Source organism: Bactrocera neohumeralis, chromosome 6 (genome assembly GCF_024586455.1).
Source record: "Bactrocera neohumeralis isolate Rockhampton chromosome 6, APGP_CSIRO_Bneo_wtdbg2-racon-allhic-juicebox.fasta_v2, whole genome shotgun sequence".
NCBI classification, from domain to species: domain Eukaryota; kingdom Metazoa; phylum Arthropoda; class Insecta; order Diptera; family Tephritidae; genus Bactrocera; species Bactrocera neohumeralis.
The window spans coordinates 33,642,011-33,664,481 of record NC_065923.1 but is presented as its reverse complement, the minus strand read 5'-3'; the positions used below and the strand labels follow the sequence as shown (position 1 = coordinate 33,664,481).

The window sequence follows — 22,471 nt, the reverse complement described above, 5'->3', positions numbered from 1 at the left end:
CAATTTTTTCCCCAAACTTTGATAACGTTCTTGAGTTTCTTTGCAAGTGTGGTCTTTTCTAGAGCCTTCTACCACATAGAGACTCCACAGAACATAATCCAAAGGCACAAGTTCTTTCAAAAATATCGCATAGGGCGACACATAAGAAAAGTATAAAGGGCTGATAAAGACAGACATTGAAAGAAAAGTACTCGCCCGCTTTCTAGGAATAAATTTAGTATAATGTTGGCAGTGGACCAACAAGAGATACTGGTACAATAGAGGTCGATCATAACAGGGATCTCACTTGGACAGCCTAGTACACCGGTCCGTTGTGGTACCTGAAATTCATATATGTATAATAGATCATGAGCTCTTTGCACCTCGGAGGGTAAGATTGGCGAGAAGTTTCCACCTCAGTCTTGAAAGGCTGGATAATAGAGGAGACAATTCCTCCACCTCCCCATCCTTCATAAAACTCTGATAATTCTTCTTCTTCTTCTTAATTGGCGTAGACACCGCTTACGCGATTATAGCGATTATATTCCTCTGCTTCCCCCGGCGGGTACTGCGTCGAATACTTTCAGAGCTGGAGTGTTTTCATCCATCCGGACAACATGACCTAGCCAGCGTAGCCGCTGTCTTTTAATTCGCTGAACTATGTCAATGTCGTCATATATCTCGTACAGCTCATCGTTCCATCGGATGCGATATTCGCCGTGGCCAATGCGCAAAGGACCATAAATCTTTCGCAGAATTTTTCTCTCGAAAACTCGTAACGTCGAGCCTCTGCACCATATAGCAGTTTTTGTTCGTCGAGAGAGGACTTTACTTTTCAATTGCCTACTCAGTCCGAATAGCACCTGTTGGCAAGAGCAATCCTGCGTTGGATTTCCATGGCTGACATTATTAGTGGTGTTAATGCTGGTTCCTAAATAGACGAAATTATCTACAACTTCAAAGTTATGACTGTCAACAGTGACGTGAGAGCCAAGTCGCGAGTGCGACGACTGTTTGTTTGATGACAGGAGATATTTCGTTTTGCCCTCGTTCACTACCAGACCCATTTTCTGTGCTTCCTTGTCCAGCCTAGAGAAAGCAGAACTAACGGCGCGGGTGTTGAGGCCGATGATATCAATATCGTCGGCATACGCCAGCAGCTGTATCTTATAGAAGATGGTACCTTCTCTGTTTAGTTCTGCAGCTCGAACTATTTTCTCCAGGAGCAGGTTGAAGAAGTCGCACGATAGGGAGTCGCCATGAAACCTCGTTTGGTATCGAACGGCTCGGAGAGGTCCTCGCCCGATTCTGACGGAGCTTTTCGTGTTGTTCAACGTCAGTTTACTCAGCCGTATTAGTTTTGCGGGGATACCAAATTCAGACATCGCGGCATAAAGGCAGCTCCTTTTCGTGCTGTCGAAAGCAGCTTTGAAATCGACGAAGAGGTGGTGTGTGTCGATTCTCCTTTCACGGGTCTTTTCCAAGATTTGGCGCATGGTGAATACCTGGTCGGTTGTTGATTTTCCAGGTCTGAAGCCACACTGATAAGGTCCAATCAGTTTGTTGACGGTGGGCTTTAATCTTTCACACAATACGCTCGATAGAACCTTATATGCGATGTTGAGGAGGCTAATCCCACGGTAGTTGGCGCAGATTGTGGGGTCTCCTTTTTATGGATTGGGCATAGCACACACTTAAATTCCAATCGTTGGGCATGCTCTCGTCCAACCATATTTTACAAAGAAGCTGATGCACCGGAGACCCCCATGTGAGCCGCTCTTTGGACACGTTTAAGCTTCTCAGTAAGTGTAGTATTTTCCAGGGCCATTTGCTAGACGAACACATCATTGGACATTATTGTCTTGGCTATGGTTTCGTAGAAGTCCCAACCTTTTCTCTAAAGCTCCTCTGCAGCAATATAAGACAACTGATGCCTTCATTACTTTCTTCTCAATATTTGGCCTACATGAAAGCTTTTTATCAAGAATAAGTACTAGGTATTACACCTTATCAACAGATCGAAGACCTCAGCCTCCGAAAAGCGAAAAGGAACATCAGAAATTCGCCATTATTTAACATAATTTGAAGAAATATGTACATTTCTTCCGCTAATTGTAAACATTGTTAATAAGTTAACGCCCTTCTGGTCTTTAAATCACACAAACGCTAAAGAAAATGTTGTACGAACCCACTCAGTCGCCTTTGTTTACATACAATATGTTATATACATAAGTATGTATGTATCTGTAGACGTATTTATAATCTACGGCAGGAATCATAAAGAAATTTGATATGCCCGCTAAATGCGTGAAAATTATACAGTTAAATAACAATAACAACACAAAACTGACAATCAGATGAATGAAACAAAGAAACGCAACGCAGACAGTCGGACAGACAAACGAACTTACGCAGCGCTTAAATAAATAGCAACACTTGTCATGGGGCAATTTGCATATTTTGCCACATCTCACATATAAAACAATAATTCGCAATCAGTTGGCAGTGATCGCGCGTTGAGAACACATTAACATGAGCGTGAGTGTAGGTTGCACACAGCAGAATTCGGGAAGACACAGTTGTGCGAAACTTTAAGTTGACTTTATTGCAGACTCCACTTGGTGGAGTGGCCATAATGACTAAGTTAGCGGTTGAACCCGAGTATATATGTATATGTATTTAGACGCGATCCGCGCTCATTTGCATGGCTGACCTGCGGCTGCTGCCAGAGCGCCTCTTGGCGTTCGTCGTCGCCACTACCGACGCCGCCGTTTAATGGTTGCGACCACTCAGTGCCGCCACATTCCAAATGGCGTACGAAATTTGTCATCAACTATCAGCTGCCATTTAGCCGATCCTAGTCGTACCTTATTTTCGCTTTGAATGTCTCTACTTTGCAGCGAGTCTTTAGCATCTGATAAAATGTGGCCAGTGCTGGTGCTGTGGGATCGTTGCTGACTCGTCTGCCAGAGCCATGGCAAAGAGTTCACAACCAAAAAAAGAAGGAAGCAGTGAAACATTCTTTCAAGGTAGTTTCTTTAAAAAAGCGAGGTTAAAGTATTATTATGAAGAAAAAAAGCGACGAGTTCACTGCTAGCTGCCGCCTGTGACGCGTCCACGGTTTTCGTGTCAACCGCTAGCAGCTAGACTTGCTCGATATTTCAGTGTTTTGTTTCTTTTATGCTTCCTACTAAACATTTTTTTTTGGCTTAATACACATGGCGTCATTATGTGGAGCTTGTGTCCAGTTGAGTTTTGATCTTGGCCTCGTTTTTTTATTCTTCAATTTCTTCAACTTTGTTTATAAGAACCGTCTTTTGCTGGCAGCCAAATTTGTAGGCCGCTTAGTTTGTTGCTTAATCCCTTCTGCTGTTGCTACAATTTCTATGTACGCTATGCTTTTTCTTCGTTTTTTACACGTTCGTGGCTTGCGCTGTCTTCCTCGCAGTCTTTTTGGTTTGGCTTCGTTTCGTGGAGGACATCAAAATGCTGGCTAATAAAATGTGACAGCCGCAGCTAATGAATCGGCGCAGTGACAGCGCGGCGTGCAGCGGAGGCAAACCGAAATGTACATATGTATGTGGCAGCCGACCGGTCTCAGTCGACAACGAGCGTTATTTGAATTTCGTTGATTTTTTTCATTTTTTTTCAATTAATTTTCTCAATTCTTTGCATTGTGTTGTGTTTGGTGTAATTTAGTGTTTTTGTTGTTTAATTTTTCGGCTTTATAGTTGACTTTAGCTGCTCTGTAGCCTCAATCTTGCAGACACATTGCGATTCGCTGCGGTTATCGAGTGCGGGCAGCCGCGGCATACCTGCGCGCATGCGCCACCAGTCACTTCAACATTGTTGATTTGCCATTTGCATGTGTATTTGTGTGTGCGATCGTGCCTCAAACGGTTTGTGGCGCTGTTCGGCTTTCTTATTCCCTTCTGTGGTTGTTCTCACTGTCCATTTCACAGTGGCCTTTTTTTATTTCATTGCTTTATTGATTGTTGCACCGTTACCGCTGCACGCTGCGCATCAGCAACCGCAACGAATTTTATTTTATTTTCTTGTAGGCAAACCCCATGATTTGTTTTCGGCTGTTGTTGTTGTGCTCCAACGAGCTCACTCGACCATCTCACACGACCCTACCCACCACTAGCCGAGTAGGTCCTACATATACATATGTACATACATAGATTGTTGTTTTTGCTGTCCGTTGCACGCTGGCGTATCTGAAATCTGACTGTGATAAATTGAAAATTAATGAAGTGAAAATAGATGGAACGGATCGCAAATTGCGCCGAGCCAATAAAATATTTTGACATTTGGAGTTATCGTCTTAATCTGCTTGGCTGACTCGCGCTGACCGCGCCAATGCTGTTGCTTGATGTGGCTGGTTTGTCGGCAGTGTATTTTCTTTTATCGAAAGTGCGTGCTTCGTCTTCTATGAATGTCTTGTTAGCGGTTTTCGATCGGCGCTACAAACGGTTGTTTGCACTGTGCACTATTGTTTCGTATTGCCGCTTGACAAATCACCTGCTCTTGCCATATTTCTTCAATACACTTACTTATTTGCTTTATGCGCCATTTAGTTTCGATGAAATTCCAATTTCCTAACTCACTTTGCTTCCTACTTACAGTTACTCAACGGTGTTGCACAGTCAGCAGCTGCCGCCGCTGCCATTTCCAACGGCATGTCGGCCAACAGCAGCATGGGCCTCGTTGGCGGCAGCGCACCGTCACCGCTCTCTGGCGGCAATGATGCATCGCTCAGCCCATCTGGCGGCTCGTCGGCCACCACAACTGGCGGTGTCACAACCACTGGACCGCTTAGTCCAGGTGCAATTTCGCAAACATCAAATAATACCAACAACAATAACAACAGCGGCGCTAGCACAGCCGGTCTCAGCATACTGCATAGCAGCACCGCCAATGCAATCGGCTTGAGTTTGAGCCTAAATGCAGATGTCAGCGGTAGCGAGGGTGATGTCGGCATGGGTATAGATGGTGCAGGCGCCGCCGCCGCCAATGCTGCCGCTATCAATGATGGCACTACGCCCTGCTGTGAGAATGGCCGCCCCATCATCACAGATCCCGTCTCCGGGCAGACGGTCTGCTCGTGCCAATACGATTCGGCGCGCTTGGCGCTCTCCGGCTACACACGCATGCCGGGCGCTGGTGCCACAGCCGGCGTTGGTGTTGGTGTTTATGGCACGCCCTATCCATCAAGCGAGCAAAATCCCTATCCCAGCATTGGCGTGGATAGTTCGGCGTTCTATTCGCCGCTGGTAAGTAGTTGTTGTTGTTTTTTATTACGTTATTATACGTTGTAAATACGCGCATATATGCGTGCGTGTGTGTGTGTTACGTGAATCGTTAACATTTAATTGGATTATCATTTGTTCGCTTTTGTGGTTTGTGGCACGCCACAGGCACGCTGAAAGCCCGATCCTTTCGTTATGCAAATAGACAGCGGTCAGCAGGCGGCATTTGGTTCGCGCGTGCGCCGTCACTGCCTGCAGCCGCGTCTCCACTGACAAGATAATTGAATTGAGCGCTTTGACATTGAAGTGCGGATTATTTGGTTTTGGAAATTGTCGAACCGTTTGTACTCAATTGAGTTATTGTGCGCCGTAACTGAATTCATACTGAAAATCTAATGTGTCAGAGTCAGTCTTCGTAAATGATGTTATGTATTTATTTTGATGTTGTACTCTTGAATGTCATCCATTCAAGCTCCAATCATTGTTATCTGTAGGAACATATTTTAGTACAGAATATGGTTAAGGTTCTTAAAGGAGCTTTCTTTGAACGAAAAAAAAAATCATTCAGAATGTTTCTTAAGAACCTCATCACATTGAAAAGTTCTGGAGAATCTTTTGCTAGTAATATTTTACTATGAGCTTGCAACAAGTTGCCCGGATTAAAATGATTTTGTGCATCTAATGTTTTTTTCGGAACACCGTGAACTAGTTGAGATAGATATTGAATTGCACATTATGTTTAAGTACAATATAGTTTATTCACGATGACGAGGCTAGTTGAATTCCTGATTTCTGTGTGTCCCTCTGCAAGCGGCAACTTACCCTTTTCAACAAATTTGCGATGTGGGGGTCTTAGGATCTATATTGTAAGAGGTGTCACAAGGGACTGGCGTTCTTAGCTTTCCAATTGAGATCCCTGTTAGGATCGAATCATAACCTAACCTAATCTAAACTCTTCTAAGCGCCAACTTGAAGAAAAATTGTGGTATCGTTATGTAATTTGGTAGACATGTTTCTTGGCATTCTAAGAAGGTTGCACGCAGGTAAAATCGCATAATTGGAATGCTCACAGAATGCCTTTAAATAAAATAGAATAAAACGCTACACTAGGCCAGAAATTAAAAACCAAAAATAGTAAATTGGTGTCTGTGGTTAAGCACATTTTGAAAAGTAGATGTAATCTCGGACCTTAACAGGTATTGCTCCGAAATATTTCCCATCGCTAGTCACAAATTTTTCGCATCTTACTGGGAAATCTCGAATTCTATTAAAGTTATTTTGTGATGCTACCCAAGAATCAAGCATCGATATTAATATTGAAATCATCGTCTACGAAGCGACGAAACGAATCCCGGCACGTTTTTTTAACTTGCACTTTAACCGCGTTTTTCTCGAACAGTGTATTTGAAGTCAGTTTCTCAAGATTTCCTGACAACTACTCAACCGATCTTCATGTACTTATGTCTTTTAAATACAATTCTTAAAGACTTGGACGAAAGATTTTTTTTCGACTATAACTACATATGTATTTAAAGAAAAAAAAGATCGCTAAAGTTTTGCTGAAATTTTCATTCTTTTGTAAAAGTGTCTGTCAAAAATCCAAATATTTTGGTTTTTTCCTTCGTCCAAGTTCTAAGTTAAGGTTTTAACTAAAACGCGTATTTTTCCACTTTGGATGATCCTGTAAGTAGTTATTCTGCCAACGCGGGTGCAGCTTTTTTCCGAGGGGTCACCGGAAATGGCGTCGCAATAGCCGAGTTTAAAATATTTTTTTGCAAACATATCATAATTTCTTCGTTATTAGTGTAAGTTTGTAATAATAAAAAAATCTAATAAAATATTTCATTTTTTATATGAGAAAGATATTGTGGAAAAAGGCTGTTTTTTGCCCGAGGAAAGCCAAGTAGCCCTTAAGTCGCCTTAAATTTTTTTTTTATGGTCAAGTGGTGGTACGTAGTTTTGTCGCGGTAGTTTGTTGGTACAAGTTCGTCTTCGTCCGTCATAACACTGCTTCTGTCAATTAGCATTTTAGTTCGAGAAATGTTCTCTGCACATTTCGAGTGTACTCTGTGTATCTGTTATCAGCTTACCTTTCCTGTCTTTACAGAAGCCGAACCCGATCTTGAAACCTTTGGTTTTCTGCCTTAAGTTCTGTTAAAATTTCGCACCGAGCACCTGCTAGCCAGCATCAAATGCTCCTCATACTCACGCCTTTCTGCCTCCTCTCTTTTTGTTGAAAATACGTCTCTCTACACTATGTTCAGGGTATGGAAATAAACATGACTTTGGCCAACTTTTGAAAAACCCCTTTAATAGCACACTAAATGGAAAAATTTTAATAGAACACGCTGTTAAAAGGACTTGGGTGAACGAAATATTTCTATTAATATTTACTTTATTTCATTTTCTGCATCTCTTATTTAATAAATTCGATTAGTTTATGAAAACCAATCAATACACACAAAAGCACACTAAAACAATGACAAAGCAAAAGGAAACTAAACCCAAATAAATCGAAGCTTTCGAATAAAATGGAAAAATAGAATGAATTTTTTTGCTGAATATTAACAATTTAAAAGCAGCAAAACAATAATAATTTCAACACTGAATAAAAGTGACAATGGCTTATAATTAAATACTAAATAAAACCGAATAAAAGTAAACTCGCATTGACAGCGCTGACAAGTGAGGCAACAACAAAATGGCAAATATGGACGTCAAAGCGATCCCACGCGATGATGGCGGCAAAACTCAATGAATGAGTAGATGAATGAATTTATTTACACAAGCATTGTTGGCAAACGCAAAACACAAAAAACCACAACAACAACAATAAATGCAAAAACAAAACCGAAATTCAACTAAGTTCAAATTGGCTAAAAGGGAAACGGACGTCGGCAGTGGTAATACACAGATATGATATTTGTATATATGTATATGCATGTACCTGTGTGTGTGCGCGTCTACTCAAAATAAAGGTGTCTCACCGGCAAAGCAATACATTGCTGCAATTCCTGTTGTTGTCATGTTTTAGTTTAGTTAACATAAATGCAAGTGTAAAACACGAGCAACAAGCATTGCTAAAACAACAACAATTACAAATACATAAATGCGAACAGACTCATTTATAATGGTAATAATAACAAATGCAAGGGCACACACCAGCATAGAAGCCACAAATGTAGACATACATATAAGTAAATGGTATATTTGCTAGACTCAGTGAGATTATACATATATACAAACTTATATATTTATTAAAAAAATCAGCAGAATGGCGTCGGGTCCAAACGGAAAAGGCTTAATAAACTCATGTGAAAATTTATTTATATGAATATTCTTCGGCATAAGAGACTATGTATATATAAAATATTAATGCCTGCGCTTGACGCGAATTTTAACAGATCCTGTGGCCTCGCTATCGATACCTTCTACAGTGTCTCATACCGTGCGGATCCCAGATGCTTACAGCGCAGTCTTGCCAATTCGGGAAAAGTGCACAAGAGATGCTCCATTGTTTCTCTTGGGCCTTGCTCTAGACACCTGCAGTCTTTCGATTTGTCAGCCCCATTGTGCGGGCGTGAGTTACCACCAGATAGTGACCATTTAACATACAAGTACATATGTATATACATATATACGTCTCCGTTTTCGTACTAAATAATGATTTTAGTACATTAACACCCGTTTTCTCAACACCAGGTTAACAGACATCTGTCAGTTAAGTTCTGGTTAACTTAACCAAGACTCCTTTTTTCGGTAAATAATCTTTACTTTTTAACTAGTACTTAACTGACAGATGACTACTAACCAGTCATTGAGAAAACGGTCCTAATTATGATAAAATGGATTAGAATTTAAACCTTCGCAATCAAAATACCATCTATTGAAATCAGGACCAGAAAACCCGTCGTTCCAATTAAATTTCTATTGAAGATGAGGCAGTGTTGAATCATCAAAGTTTTCAATGCAATTTGAAGGAGAATGTCTTATAGAAATTGTCTAAATGAATATTAATAAATATTACGACAATAAAAATGATGTTGAGGCTTATTTTCGGAACAAATTTTTAATGCTTTTCAAGGCTCTTAAAATAATGTCTGGTTCAAAATAAACACTTTTGGATATAATAAGAGCTAATGTCGGTAGAATTTCGAATTTGTCATTTCCCAATAATAGCAAATAGATTATATTGCTAAAATGTATAATGTATATGTGAGCAATACATTGAATATCTTTTCTATTAAATGAATAAATAAATACTAGACAATGAAAAATAAATTTGAGTAAAAATTGCCAAAAAAAATATTGTTCTCTCAAGTAGATAAACAAAATTGTAAAACATTAGATATTAAGCAGTAAAAAAAAAAGAATATATTTTCATTTCAAACTTCAACAATCAGCATATCCCAACTATAGAGGAAATGGGAATACATTTTTAAACGACCAGTAAACTCAACCTAATTTTCAATACACCTAAAGACTCAAACGAGGACGTTTTTTGTATCATATGATACGTAATATAATTGACACCACTTAGACCCGTTGCACACCGCTGCGAAAACATTTTCTTTAGCTGTTAAAAAATTTCTATATTTTTGACCAGTGTTTTTCTCATATGCCACCTGCCAGTTTTTTAAGTTGTTAACTGAATTGTTATTTTACTGCAAAATGGTTCTTTTTTGTTTGTTTATGAATTTTATAATTTAATGCACTTATAGAGATTTTTAGCACATCTTTTGTATGGAGAATGGGCATGGTTATAATCCGATGTCATCCAACCTTTTTGTAATAATATTATGAATTCTTGGTTGATATAGCATTATTCTTCTTTTCATTAGATAGAAAAACTCAAATCTCACTTAAAAAAAAGTATCTCGTTTTTAGATAATTTTTTACCGGCTTTGGTTATTTTACGGCCAAATGGTTCTTTTTTGTTTTCTTAGAAATTTTCAGCACATCTTTTGTATTGAGAATGGGCGTGCTTATAATCCGATGTCATCCGCCCTTTTTCAAAAATAGCTGTGATATATGGCCACACACAGACCAACTGTATTTTAGTAATGCCATATGGAGGCTCAGTTTAATGACCGTCGGTTGATATACATGGGGTTTGTATAATTCATATGTACATAATATTAGGTGCACAACTAAGTTCTCGTTGTTTAAGGGGTTACATGGGTTTCCTCTGGTAAAAAACTTAGTTTTTTTCAAAAATGTTTTCTCATATAAAAACTGAAATATTTTATTACAATTATTAATTGTTACAAACATACACTATTAACAAAGAAATTCTGAAATTTTTGAAAATAAATATAATAACTCGGCAATTGCGACGCCATTTCCGGTGACCCCTCGAAAAAGATGCGCCTGCGTTGGCAGCATAACTCCTTACAGGTTCGTCTGGAACTTACGACTTGGACGACGGAAAAACGAAATTGAAAATTGGATTTTTGGCAGAAATTTTTACAAAAAAATGAAAACTTCGGTGAACATTTCGCGACATTTCCTTTTTGAAATAGTCGTAATCGAAAAAAAATCTTCGTCAAAATTTTTAAGAATTGTATCTCAAGGATCTATATAAATTTAATGAAGATCGGTTGAGTAGTTCTCGGAAAATCTTGTCAACCGACTTCAAAAATACAGTTTCGAGAAAAATGCGTTTAAAGACGGCGCACTTAGCCTACCTAGCCTCAAGCGCACAAGACCCTCAAGGCCGTATCTCCGAATTTTACTCGGATCAACTTGAATTTAGAACAATATTTTAGAGGTGTTATAGAATTTAAGAAGACAATAAAAAATCTATTTGTTTGAAACCCAGAAACCCATTTTCAAGCATTTATATTTAATCAAAATTTTCTTTGCTGTAATATCTATTTCCGCTCTTCTTCTTACAGAGTAACCCCTATGCACTTAAAGAGGGCAACGCTGGCTCTGACATGTCTGCTTGGACCTCAGCTAGCCTGCAGCCCACCACTGGTTATTATTCATACGATCCCATTGCTGCTTATGGGTAAGTAATCAAAGGCATTTATCTGCAATTATTAAGTTTCTACAAAAAACAAAAACAAAAAAAATATTATCAGCGCGCTACTTATTTATAAATATGTATATATGTATGTATGTAAGTATAACAACAAAAATAAGAAATAAATCTTAAGCACTTGAACGTAAGCGCGATGACTTATGAGGTGTTGACAATATGTTGCCTGGTCTTTATGCTCATAAGTGGCTTATCAGTGAGCAGGCGACTTTCTTCTCATGACCTCACTCGCTCTCTGGCTCTGGCTGTGGCGTGTGTCAGCTAACGGTTGCTGTAAGTGGGACACGCTATGCACGTGATTTATTACTTACTTGCTGCCCAAAAAGAAATTTCGGTTTTTGTTAGCGTCAATGCAGCCAAGCGTTAAATGAGCGAGATTACCAACTTCTGTTCAATTTAATGCAAGTATTAAATATTATATTAAACTAAATTGCTGCAAGGATTTGCTTTTCTAAATTAAACGAATTTCATTATATACACTTTAAACGCTTAACTGCTGATAAAATTAAAGACATAACTCAGCCGATCACGACGCTGGAGATTTGCTATTTGCCCGCAAGCCGCAGTCGGCTGCTGCGTCCACTCTGAGAGTGCGACGAGCTTGTCTGCGGTTGTGTGTCACAAAAATTGCGAAGAATACACGCGCATACTATAGAAACAGTAACAACAACAAGAACAGCAACTTTATCTACGAGTATGAACCTAACTAAATCCCTGGCGTACATTTGTAGTCTGTGGCAGTTCAACAAGTGGTACAGCAGTGTTTGTCGCTTACGTCGCTTCAATTGTCCTGTCGCCCGTTTTCGTCTCCTTTCGTTGGTATCAGCAATATGTTTTCATTTTACGTTCTGGCTATTACAGTTACTTCTATTTTTATTACGCTTGTTTGGCTATTGATTATTTGTGTTTGTAGTTGCTGTTGTTTTTCAAATGCGACACTTAAAATCATCGAAAGATTTAAATTCGTTGTGCGTTCAGCCGTGGCTGAAAAGCTTTTACTGTGGCCAGCTGTCACTTTCAAGGATTTTCGCTGTGAATTTTCACGCTGAAGCTGCTAAAGCTTAGACGTTTTGGAAACTTTTGCCGCATTTCGGTTTTGTTGTCTAAAAAAATTAATTCGTTGGTTTAAAGATTTAGCGGATTTGTATTGGGAAGCAAGCAATTTTGAATTTTGTTATGGAGAAATGCCAATTAAATCAGCTTTTTCAGAGCTTAAGCTTTGCTTTAGTTTGGTTTAGTAAATAGAGAAATTCACTTTTTGAATTAAATTGTAGGTTTTATTTAGCATTGTTGGAATTATCCGATCCATCCTTACTGAAGAAAACTAGAATAGCCTATTTTTATAAGCTTATCTCGAGGCAAATTTTTTACCAGCAAATTTATTCATCATAGACCGGCGCACACATATAGTAATCACACACTGACTGGTCCAGATTATAAGATGGGTGCATACCCAACTAAATTTTCGGAGCGCCTAGCTAATTACTAGCGTTGTGTGTAGCCTAGGGTTATCCTGATGAAACACAATTCCTCTTCTATTGCCCAAAGCTGACGATTTCTATTACGATTGTTTCCTTCTGACGCTCCAAATTTTGAATTGAGAAGATTTAATAGGAATCGATTCCTTGCAAATCGTACCAAAAACACAGAAAAACTTTCCTGACCGTCAGTTTTGGCTTGGAAGCCAATGCTTTTTGTTTAACATTCACTTTCCAAACTGTTTTTGTTTTTGCCAAGTTTAGCTTCTGGGCGATCGATACAGTGCTCACATAATGGTCAAACTCAACTATTTAAATTATTTTTACGATATCAGATTTTAAACACAATTTCTAACCTCTTATCTTGTGTTTTCGCTAACTCCATACTGCGTGACCATAGCACTGTGGCTTCCCAAGAGATGCTCTAATGTTTCCCTGCCTTGGTCTTGACACTTCTTACAGTCTTCTCGATATGTCAGCCTCATACTGGAACGTTGTGCCGCCATCAAGCTGTGACCAGCTGGTACTCGAAACATGTATAGTACCTGCGATCGAGTGCCAGTACTTAACTTTACCGATTCACACATGATTCTCATTTCATGATTCCAACTACGATACACATATATACATTTTAAAAATAATATCTAATTATTTCTACAATATCTGTTATGAGAATTAAGTAATTAGTTGTTTCCACCTCACCTTCTTCCAAACATCTTCTGCAAATGGCGTCTGGTAAGATTCCCAACCTTACAGCATGGACGCTAATAGTTCAATGGCCTGTTAAAAGCCCCACAACTAGGGAGAGGCTAAGCTAACTGAGGGTAAAGTCACCCATCTGTAAAGAAGCTCACTGCCTCTTTCTTCCAACGCCTTCTTCCCACCCATAGTTCCCTCGTCATTATATGCGCATAGAAGGAGTTCGGTTTGGTGACTCCAAGATCTAGATGATCCCGTATGCAGTCAAGGTATTTGAGTATATCCGAGTGCTCAGATACGCGTTTTTTAAGGAATCCAAATTCTCACTACGGGAATTATGTTCAAAATGGCGTTAAGAGCCGTAGTTGGAGCGGAAACCGGATAGTATGTAAAAAGTGGAAATTTATTTCAAAATATTTGGCGACTTGAACCAAACTGGATCGGGGTCTTCACTTGACTAAATTCGTGTCATATTATGTTAAAAATAATATAATTTTTCAAAGTCAGGAGCTATGAAGTTGCAAAACCCAGGCTTTAAGCATTGATGCTATAAAAATATGATGGCATGCCACCCTATGACAAAAGTTTCTTCACATATGAATTAACTATTATCTCGGTATGGCCCATACAATGATCTGAAGCTGCTAGAGATGTCATGTCCATGAGGATTAAGCAGAAGATATTTTTTGATCATAATTACATATGAAACCGAACAACTTCAGAACTTTCTGCTGTCCTATATAATATAAATTGTAAATTCTCTCCTCTTTCGCCGTGATTGCGTTTGTTATAAACGAAGTACAATGCTAGACACAGTCTGCTAGAAAATCATTACGTGACCGCACGATTTACTGATCGATCTCATCAGTATGCATATACTTGTATGTAGTGAACTTTCGATTAATGTGAACGATAATCCATCTTAAGTAAATCCATTTACAGTTTAATGGATCGATTGCTAACTTCAATGAATCTGCGCATTATTTCAAACGCTAATGAGATAATGAGTCTGGACACAAGCGAACCGAAACATGCATATATACCATACAGAAAATTTGTTAAAAGCCCAATAATGGCAATATCTTCATTTTGCACATAGTCCCCACGTATTATTAAGTAAAAACTATTGCTTATCGATTAAATGCGCTTACAGATATGGCATCAAAGCGCTTACTTAGATAATACCGCCAATAACACTAATACATATCAGCGTTGATTAGGTAAGCTAAACTGCAACTCCATTCCGAAACCATATTGAAGTCAAGTCAATTACTGTACCAAGGTGTCTCCGGTGCAGATAACGAAATTACTCAACTAAAAGCTAAAGTTAGCGTACCGTGCGCTTGAGCTGCCATGGCGGTGGCGTTGCTATTGGGAGGAAGTGGTGTTTGAGGCAGTGGCGAAGGCTATGTCTGCAATGATAGTATTGCTGGCTCAATCAACATTCCAACTGACAATTAGTTGCTCATATTTCATATAGTTGTTGTTGTTGCTTGTCTTCTAAATTTCTAAGTTGGCAATGTGTGTTTGTGTGGGGCTGTCTAGTGGAGCGTTGTTTACAGCATTGACGTTATCGTGGCGATTGTTGAGCTGGTTGTTGTTTTTGTTAGTATTATTGTTGCGGTTGTTGTTGTTTTTATTATTGTTGTTTTGTTGTACGGTTGACGCTTTGGCAATATTTACAAATTGCACACTCGATAGCGCTTTGAGGCGCAGCCGACACTTAATTGCCGCCACTCGACTTGAGTAAATCAAGCGAGTATTTATTTACGTATGATTAGTTATTTACATGTGCATATATGTATCTACCTTTATATATATTTCAATTTGCTATAATTGACCGTTATAAGTTAGTAAGTTAACACTCGGCTTTGCCAATTCATTTAAATATCCGCTTTGAAGGCGATGAAGGTTGGTGGGAAAGACATTAAGCAGATTGTAATCTGATTGAGCTTGAGTTTTTTATTAAAGAAAAAAGCAATAACAACAACAAAAGGAAAAAAACGCTAGCCTCGGTTGTACCACAACTTAAATACCCTTCACATGTGTATTTCGTATGGCATAAAAGGATATATAAAAATCTTTAATTTGATTTACAGCGGTCAGTTTGTATGGCAGCTATATGCTATAGTATTCCGATCCGAACAATATGTTTAGAGATTATAGCGTTGCCTTGAAAAATAAGCCACGGTGAATTTCATTAAGATATGTCGTTAAACAAAAAAGTTTTCTATATAAGAACTAGATTTTGATCGGTCAGTTTGAATGGCAGCTATATGCTATCTGGCTCCGATATCGGCAATTCTGACAAATAAACAGTTTCTTGAATAGAACTGGATATGTGGAGAATTTCAAATCGATATCTCAAAAACTGAGAGAGTAGTTTGCTTATATACAAACACATACAGACAGACGTGCATATACTATATATAGCTAAATCCACTCATCACGTCATCCTGATAATATAATACATATGTACATATATATTAATGGTTTATTTTAAAATATCTAAAAAAAAACTTTTCTGAATATGAAATTGAAAATCTTTCAATTATCACATATATTGAAATATTTAACAAAAAATATTTTTTTTTTCAGCTACGGTTCCAGTTACGACTTGGCGGCGCGCCGCAAGAACGCCACACGTGAGTCCACAGCCACACTCAAGGCTTGGCTCAGTGAGCACAAGAAGAATCCCTACCCCACCAAAGGTGAGAAGATAATGTTGGCCATCATTACGAAAATGACGCTGACACAGGTCTCTACATGGTTCGCGAATGCGCGCCGACGTCTGAAGAAGGAAAATAAAATGACTTGGGAACCAAAGAATAAGACCGACGATGATGATGAAGCAATGTTGTCGGACGATGAGAAGGAAAAAGATGTTGCCGATGAGGTTGATAAGCTGAACAGCGGCGGTGTAGGCGCTGGCGACGTCGTTGGGGGCGTTTACGGTGGTGCAGCTATGAGTGGCAGTGACTTGCGAAAAGGTGAGTTAGACAACTAAATTATTAAACGTTTATTATATGGATATTATATGGAATATTTTAAACTGAAGTGTTAGTTATAGTTTTGGTAGTTAGGTAACATCACTATCCTCTAATCTTAAGTTGTTAAAATTAACTTAATTTCATTTAAGCCTTCACGAGTTGTCAGTGTGAGTTTCCTGTTAAGTGCTACACTGTCCTGTGTCAACTACAGGCACGCTATTTGGGCATTGTTATTGCTTTCCTTTAAGAGAGCTCTAATTCGTTGTTTGGCACTTTGGCATCGCTTATGGTTACACTCTGCTTCTTAAGCTCGTTCCCTTTTGTCTTAAGCACTTAAGCAGCACAAAGCGATGACCGTTTTACTTTTGGTCCATCGCGTGAGGGTTGTTGGCCTTTTGTTTCACTTAAAATAAGGGTGGTACGAAAAATATTTGAGATAGAAAATTTTTAAATTTTTTTAGATAAATAATAATAATAGCGCATACACGATGCTTGAAAGGCATATATATATTCATTAAGGGGTTACATGGGTTTCCTCGAGTAAAAAACAGTATTTTTTCAAAAATGTTTTCTCATGTAAAAAATGAAATATTTTACTAAAATTTTTTATTGGAAAGAATATGCACTATTAATAAAGAAATTCTGAAATTTTTGGAAAAAAATATTTTAAACTCGGCTATTGCGACGCCATTTCCGGTGGCTCCTAGGAAAAAAGAAGCGTCCGCGTTGACAAGATAACTCCTTACAGGATCATCTAAAGTGAAAAAATAAGTGTTTTAGTTAAAACTTTAACCTATAACCGATTAAGAAAAAAAAACTGAAAATGTTTGGCAGACGTTTTTACAAAAAAATTAAATTTTAAGTGAAAATTTTGCGATATTTTTTTTTTTTATCACAAAGTTGTAATTCAAAAAAGTCCTCCTTCCATCTCTTTCAGAATTGTATCTCAAAGACCTGTGCAAAATTTCATGAAGTTCGTTTGAGTAGTTGTCGAGAAATCTTGCCAACCGACTTCAAAAGAGAGAGAAAACGCGTTTAAAGACGGCCAACTTAGTCTGGCTAGCTGAAGCGCACAAGTTCTGAGGGCTGTGTGTCCGAAAGTATTACATAGATCAACTTGAAAATGTAGAACGATATTTTAGAGGTGTTGTAGAGTTTAATAAGACAATAAAAACTTCGATAAATAAAAGACTTGTAGTTTTAGGTCATTCTCAAAGTCATCTTGAAAGGTTCAATTAGACCAGAAACTCATATTTGGGTCTCAATTATATTTCTAAATCGTGGATCCCATTATAAAACCATATCTCTAATTGTTAGTAAACACTAAAGCTGGAATTAAAATGAGTCCATCTTAAGGTTCTTGAAGTCTAACTTAAATATGGTCTGCAGGTGCTTAGAAAAGTCTAAAAATCGCTATATATACATACTGAAAAGCGGGAAAACTATCTTATCTGCTATTATAGTACCTCGACTTGAACTTTTAACTCAAAATTGATCAGTTTTCAAATCAATAAAAATTATGCTATAAGAAACTAATAACAGAACTGCTCTATAAGCTTTCCAATCATATATCCGTTTCCATACACTCAGCCTATTTTCCGAACCACCCTCATAAAAGACACATTGTAACGAAACCCTACCAAATTTTGCTTGCCAAAATCACTGCTTGCTCCAACAAAGCGCAACAAAGCGTTTACGAGCACAAGCATTGCCAGCATTGGGGTTGGCTTTTTGGCTGGCGGCTCATTCACTTTAAGTGATATTTATGTGGCGCGACATTACACATTCCCCCTTTTGTCTGCTGCCACTACCTCTTACACTCGCTAACTGCCACTTGTGGGCTGTTGTTGTTTTCCATACATTCACACATACTTATGTTGTTGTTATTGGTTGCTTTACCACTGACATTGACTATGATACAACTGAGCTGCCCCAACTGCTCGACGGCTGGTCGACGTCGGCCGGAAATGGCTGGCATATGGCTGCCATTAACTTAAGGGCTGCTCGGTGGGCTGTGCAACAACGCCTTTAAGTGGCCTCGCTGACTGAATTCTGCGACTTTTACCAAATTAAGTTAACTTCAAGACAAGACAAGACAACAGCGAGTAGAGTAAACACGAGTGTACGGCTTGTGAACTTACTGCATAAAGGACGGTAGGAGGGGGGTGGCTTCAAAGTAACGGAAGATGAAATATTTTGTAGTTGAAAGTTGTGGCATTGCGAGGGTTGAGCGCTTCAACGCCCACAAATGGTAGCAGAAAGCGAGGTTAGCAACTTTTTTGAGCAATAGGAAGAATTGACAAAACTTTTGTTTCTGTTGTTGTTTTAACTAAACCGTTGTGTACAATTCTTTGTTGTGCTTGTACGTCTTAGCACAGCTTTCCGCACTCAATTCGCAAACAAATTGAAATTAAATTAATTTGCATTTCACCCTGCCCCTCTCTCTTTTGCAGATGACCCTGTAGTGAAATCTGAGTTATTGGGAAAGGAGGACAAAATGGATGCTTGCACAGTGGATGAACCGAAATTCGGCGATATACCCACCCTACGCAACATGAGTGGCATCTACAATTCACCATATGGACAACACCCCAGCTATCATCCCTACCAACAACAACAAGCAACGGCTTACTACCAACAACAGCAACAACAGCAGCATGCAGTTAGTATGACATATGGCACAGCAAGCCAAATCAACGCAGCGGATGAGTATAATGTGTCAAAAAACCTGCTGCGTGCGGCGGACTGTGGTATACCGCTCCCAGCGAGCAAACCCAAGATCTGGAGTTTGGCAGACACGGTCGCTTGCAAGACACCGCCACCTCCGCCGCCGCCGACGCTGGCCTCACTGCCACCACCTATACAAATGAACACATATCAGCAGCAGCAGCAGCTACAGCAACAACAACAGCAGCAGCAGCAATCATTGCTGCAGAGCCGGTCGCAATACTACCAACAAATGCCGACGCACTTACAACAGCTCAGCCAACTCAATCCACACAGCAGCAGCAACACACAGCCGGCACACAACAACAACAACAGCAACAGCAACAATTCGACATCGCTGAGTATGATGAACGGCTACGTCGGCGCATTGCCTTATTCGCGCATACCTACGGCGTACGCAGCAGCAACTGGCAGCAGCAACAACAACAACAGCAGCAGCGGTCAATTTCTCAATTTGAGCTCCAGCAGCAACAACAGCAGCAATGGCAACGGCAGCAGCCACCACAACGGCAGTATTGGCAGTGGCAGCAGCAACAGTAGCGCTTCGACGCCACCTGCCATGACGCAAGGGCCACCGCTGCTAACAGCGCAACAATATCACCAGCTGCAACAGCAACAACAGCAGCAACAGCGCTTGGGTTTCAATGAAATTCAGCCGGATACGCCGCCACAAACGCCACCCAACATGAAGTTAGCGAGCGGCGGCAGCGGTGGCATTGCCTTGAATCAGCTGGCGCGCAGCGGTTTAATGGCGACACCCACGAGCGCCGCGGCTGGCATGTGTTACAACGGTGGTAATGGTATCGGTGTGTCGCATGGGGCGTACGGCGCGGCGATGGGTTCCAGTGTGGGTATCAATTACGCGTTGGCAGCGGCACGTGCTGAGGGCTGAGTGGGCGCAGATGGAGGCCATGAGTCAATCAGTCGCTGAAGTAAATATCGAAAACAATTAGCTCACGCAACTCGTGTCATCCGTGGGTTATGTGCAACAACAAAAGCAGGCAATAAATTGTAAAAATATAATTGAATTGAATTTTTTGTAGCAAAACGCGCAGCGCTTTCGGACATCGGACAGCGGAAGTAAGTCACGCTAGTTTTTTAATTACTTTTCCTTGTACATCTGCGTCGTATTTACATACATGTGTCTATACACCACAAAACCGCTAATCGCGGCAGTCTCTGCCGTCACAATTTAAACGCGCTAATTATTTTGCAATAAAAACGTAATTTGAGTAAGCGGCAATAAAAAGTGTTTATTGCAATTCGCGTGCGTGGAAAAAAGGTCGCCTGACGGCTGCGTAATTCAACACGCGCGCATGCGCAGTTAACCAAAAAAAAAGCGAAACAAAAAAAAAAGTAACGCAAAAAGTAGTTGAAAACAGCAAAAGTAATAACTGAAGACTTAAGGCACGAACTCGCCGCAGCAAATACGTGAAAATATGGAGAGGGTGGTCGCCGCAAATTGCCTGTGCTGTTGCAGTTGTTATTGTGCAATTAATAGCGCTTTATTAAAACAACAATAAAAGCGAGTTAAGGCATACGCACATCCCATTAGTCACACCAACGGCAGGTTAACGACTCTGCGCACACAGTAGCAGCCACAACTAGGCAGCAAGCTAGCTAGCAGCTGCAACAATAACACTATCGGTAACAAGCGCGAAGGTGTTGTAAAAATAGCAATTAAGCCTTGATAAAATTGCTTGTAAAACTTATAAATTAAGATTAAAAGCACATTAAAAAATGGCAATTAAAAAGTGCTAAAAATTAACGCATGCGGCATTATTTTGCTGTTGGCGCAAATAGGGGGTGGTTCGTAAACATGTTGCAAACTAAAAAAAAAATTAATATTAAAGCTATAAGAAAAATAGAGAAAAATAGATAAAAATGTTTCCATAAAAAACTTGATTTTAATCAGTTAGTTTGTATGGCAGCTATAAGCTATAGTGACTCGATCTGAACAATTTTTTTGGAGCTTATATCTCTGCTTTGAAAAATAACTCACGTCAAACTTCATGCAGATATCTCATCAAATAAAATAGTTTGCCATATATAAATTTTATTTTGCATGTTCAGTTTGTATGACAGCTATATGATATACTGGTCCGATTTAAAACATTTTTTTCAAATATTATGCTGTTGTCTCAGGAAGTAATCCATGATAAGTTTCATGAATATATCTTGTCAAATAAAAAAGTTTTCCTTACAATATCTTGATTTGGAACCTTCAGTTTGTTTGGCAGCTATACGCTATAGTGCCCCAATTTGAACAATTTTCTCGGAAATTGTATCTCTGATTTTAGAAATAATTCTTGTCAAATTTCGTGAAGACATCTCATCAAATAAAAAAGTTTCCACACAAAAAATTGGTTTTAATCGCTCAGTTTGTATGGCAGCTAAATGATATATTGATCCGAGCTAAAATATTTCTTAAGATATTGTGGCGTTATCTTAGAAAATAATTTTTGTGAAATTTCGTGAGGATATTTCGTCAAAAAAAAAGTTTTCCAGACATAAACTAGATTTTAAACGTTCAGTTTTTATAACAGCTATATGCTATCCTTATCCGATATCGGCGGTTCCGACCGATAAGCAGCCTCTTGGCGAGAAAAGAACGTGTACACAATTTCAGATTGATATCTCAAAAACTGGAGGATTAGTTCGCTTAGATTTGTTTTATTTTTTTTATCGGTTTCGAAAGATGTTTTTATACTTTTAGCTTATAAATTAAGCTTTAAAATTTCAAAAAGCTAAAACACCATTTCAGTAGCATATAAATTTGAAAAAATTTAGCCTTAATGGAGCTATACAAAAGTGTGAAAATATGTTTTTATGTAAGTAAGTTTGCTTTTCCGACTTGTAATTTTAATAGGTATAAAAATTTGGTTTTTTTTTAATTTCCTTATTATTATTTTATTTTATGTTATTTTACATTATTTTATTTTATTACTATTTTATTTCATTTTATTTTATTTTATTTTATTATTTTATTTTATTTCATTTCATTTTATTTTATTTTATTTTATTTTATTTCATTTTATTTATTTTATTTTATTTTATTTTATTTTATTCTATTTTATTTTATTTTATTTTATTTTATTTTATTTTATTTTATTTTATTTTATTTTATTTTATTTTATTTTATTTTATTTTATTTTTTTATTTTATTTTATTTTTTTTTTTTATTTATTTTAACGCATCGATTCTTATAATTTTTTTATTTTACTTATTTTTTATATTTTTATGCGTTAACGATTTCATAACTCCTTTCAATGCCTAAATAGCTTTAAATTAAAAAATAAAAAA

The 22,471-nt window shown here is 38.5% G+C and overlaps 1 protein-coding gene across 1 annotated transcript in view; it reads left to right on the top strand.

Moving 5' to 3' along the window:
• LOC126761898 (homeobox protein caupolican) overlaps positions 1–22,030 on the top strand; it is a 37,420-nt gene extending 15,390 nt beyond the window's left edge. Inside the window, exons 2-5 of the mRNA XM_050478335.1 lie at positions 4,608–5,255; positions 11,129–11,244; positions 16,050–16,441; positions 18,895–22,030. Coding sequence (XP_050334292.1) covers positions 4,608–5,255; positions 11,129–11,244; positions 16,050–16,441; positions 18,895–20,060 — 2,322 coding nt within the window. The 3' untranslated portion in view covers positions 20,061–22,030. The remainder of the gene's footprint in view (positions 1–4,607; positions 5,256–11,128; positions 11,245–16,049; positions 16,442–18,894) is intronic.
• Positions 22,031–22,471: the final 441 nt, after the last annotated feature.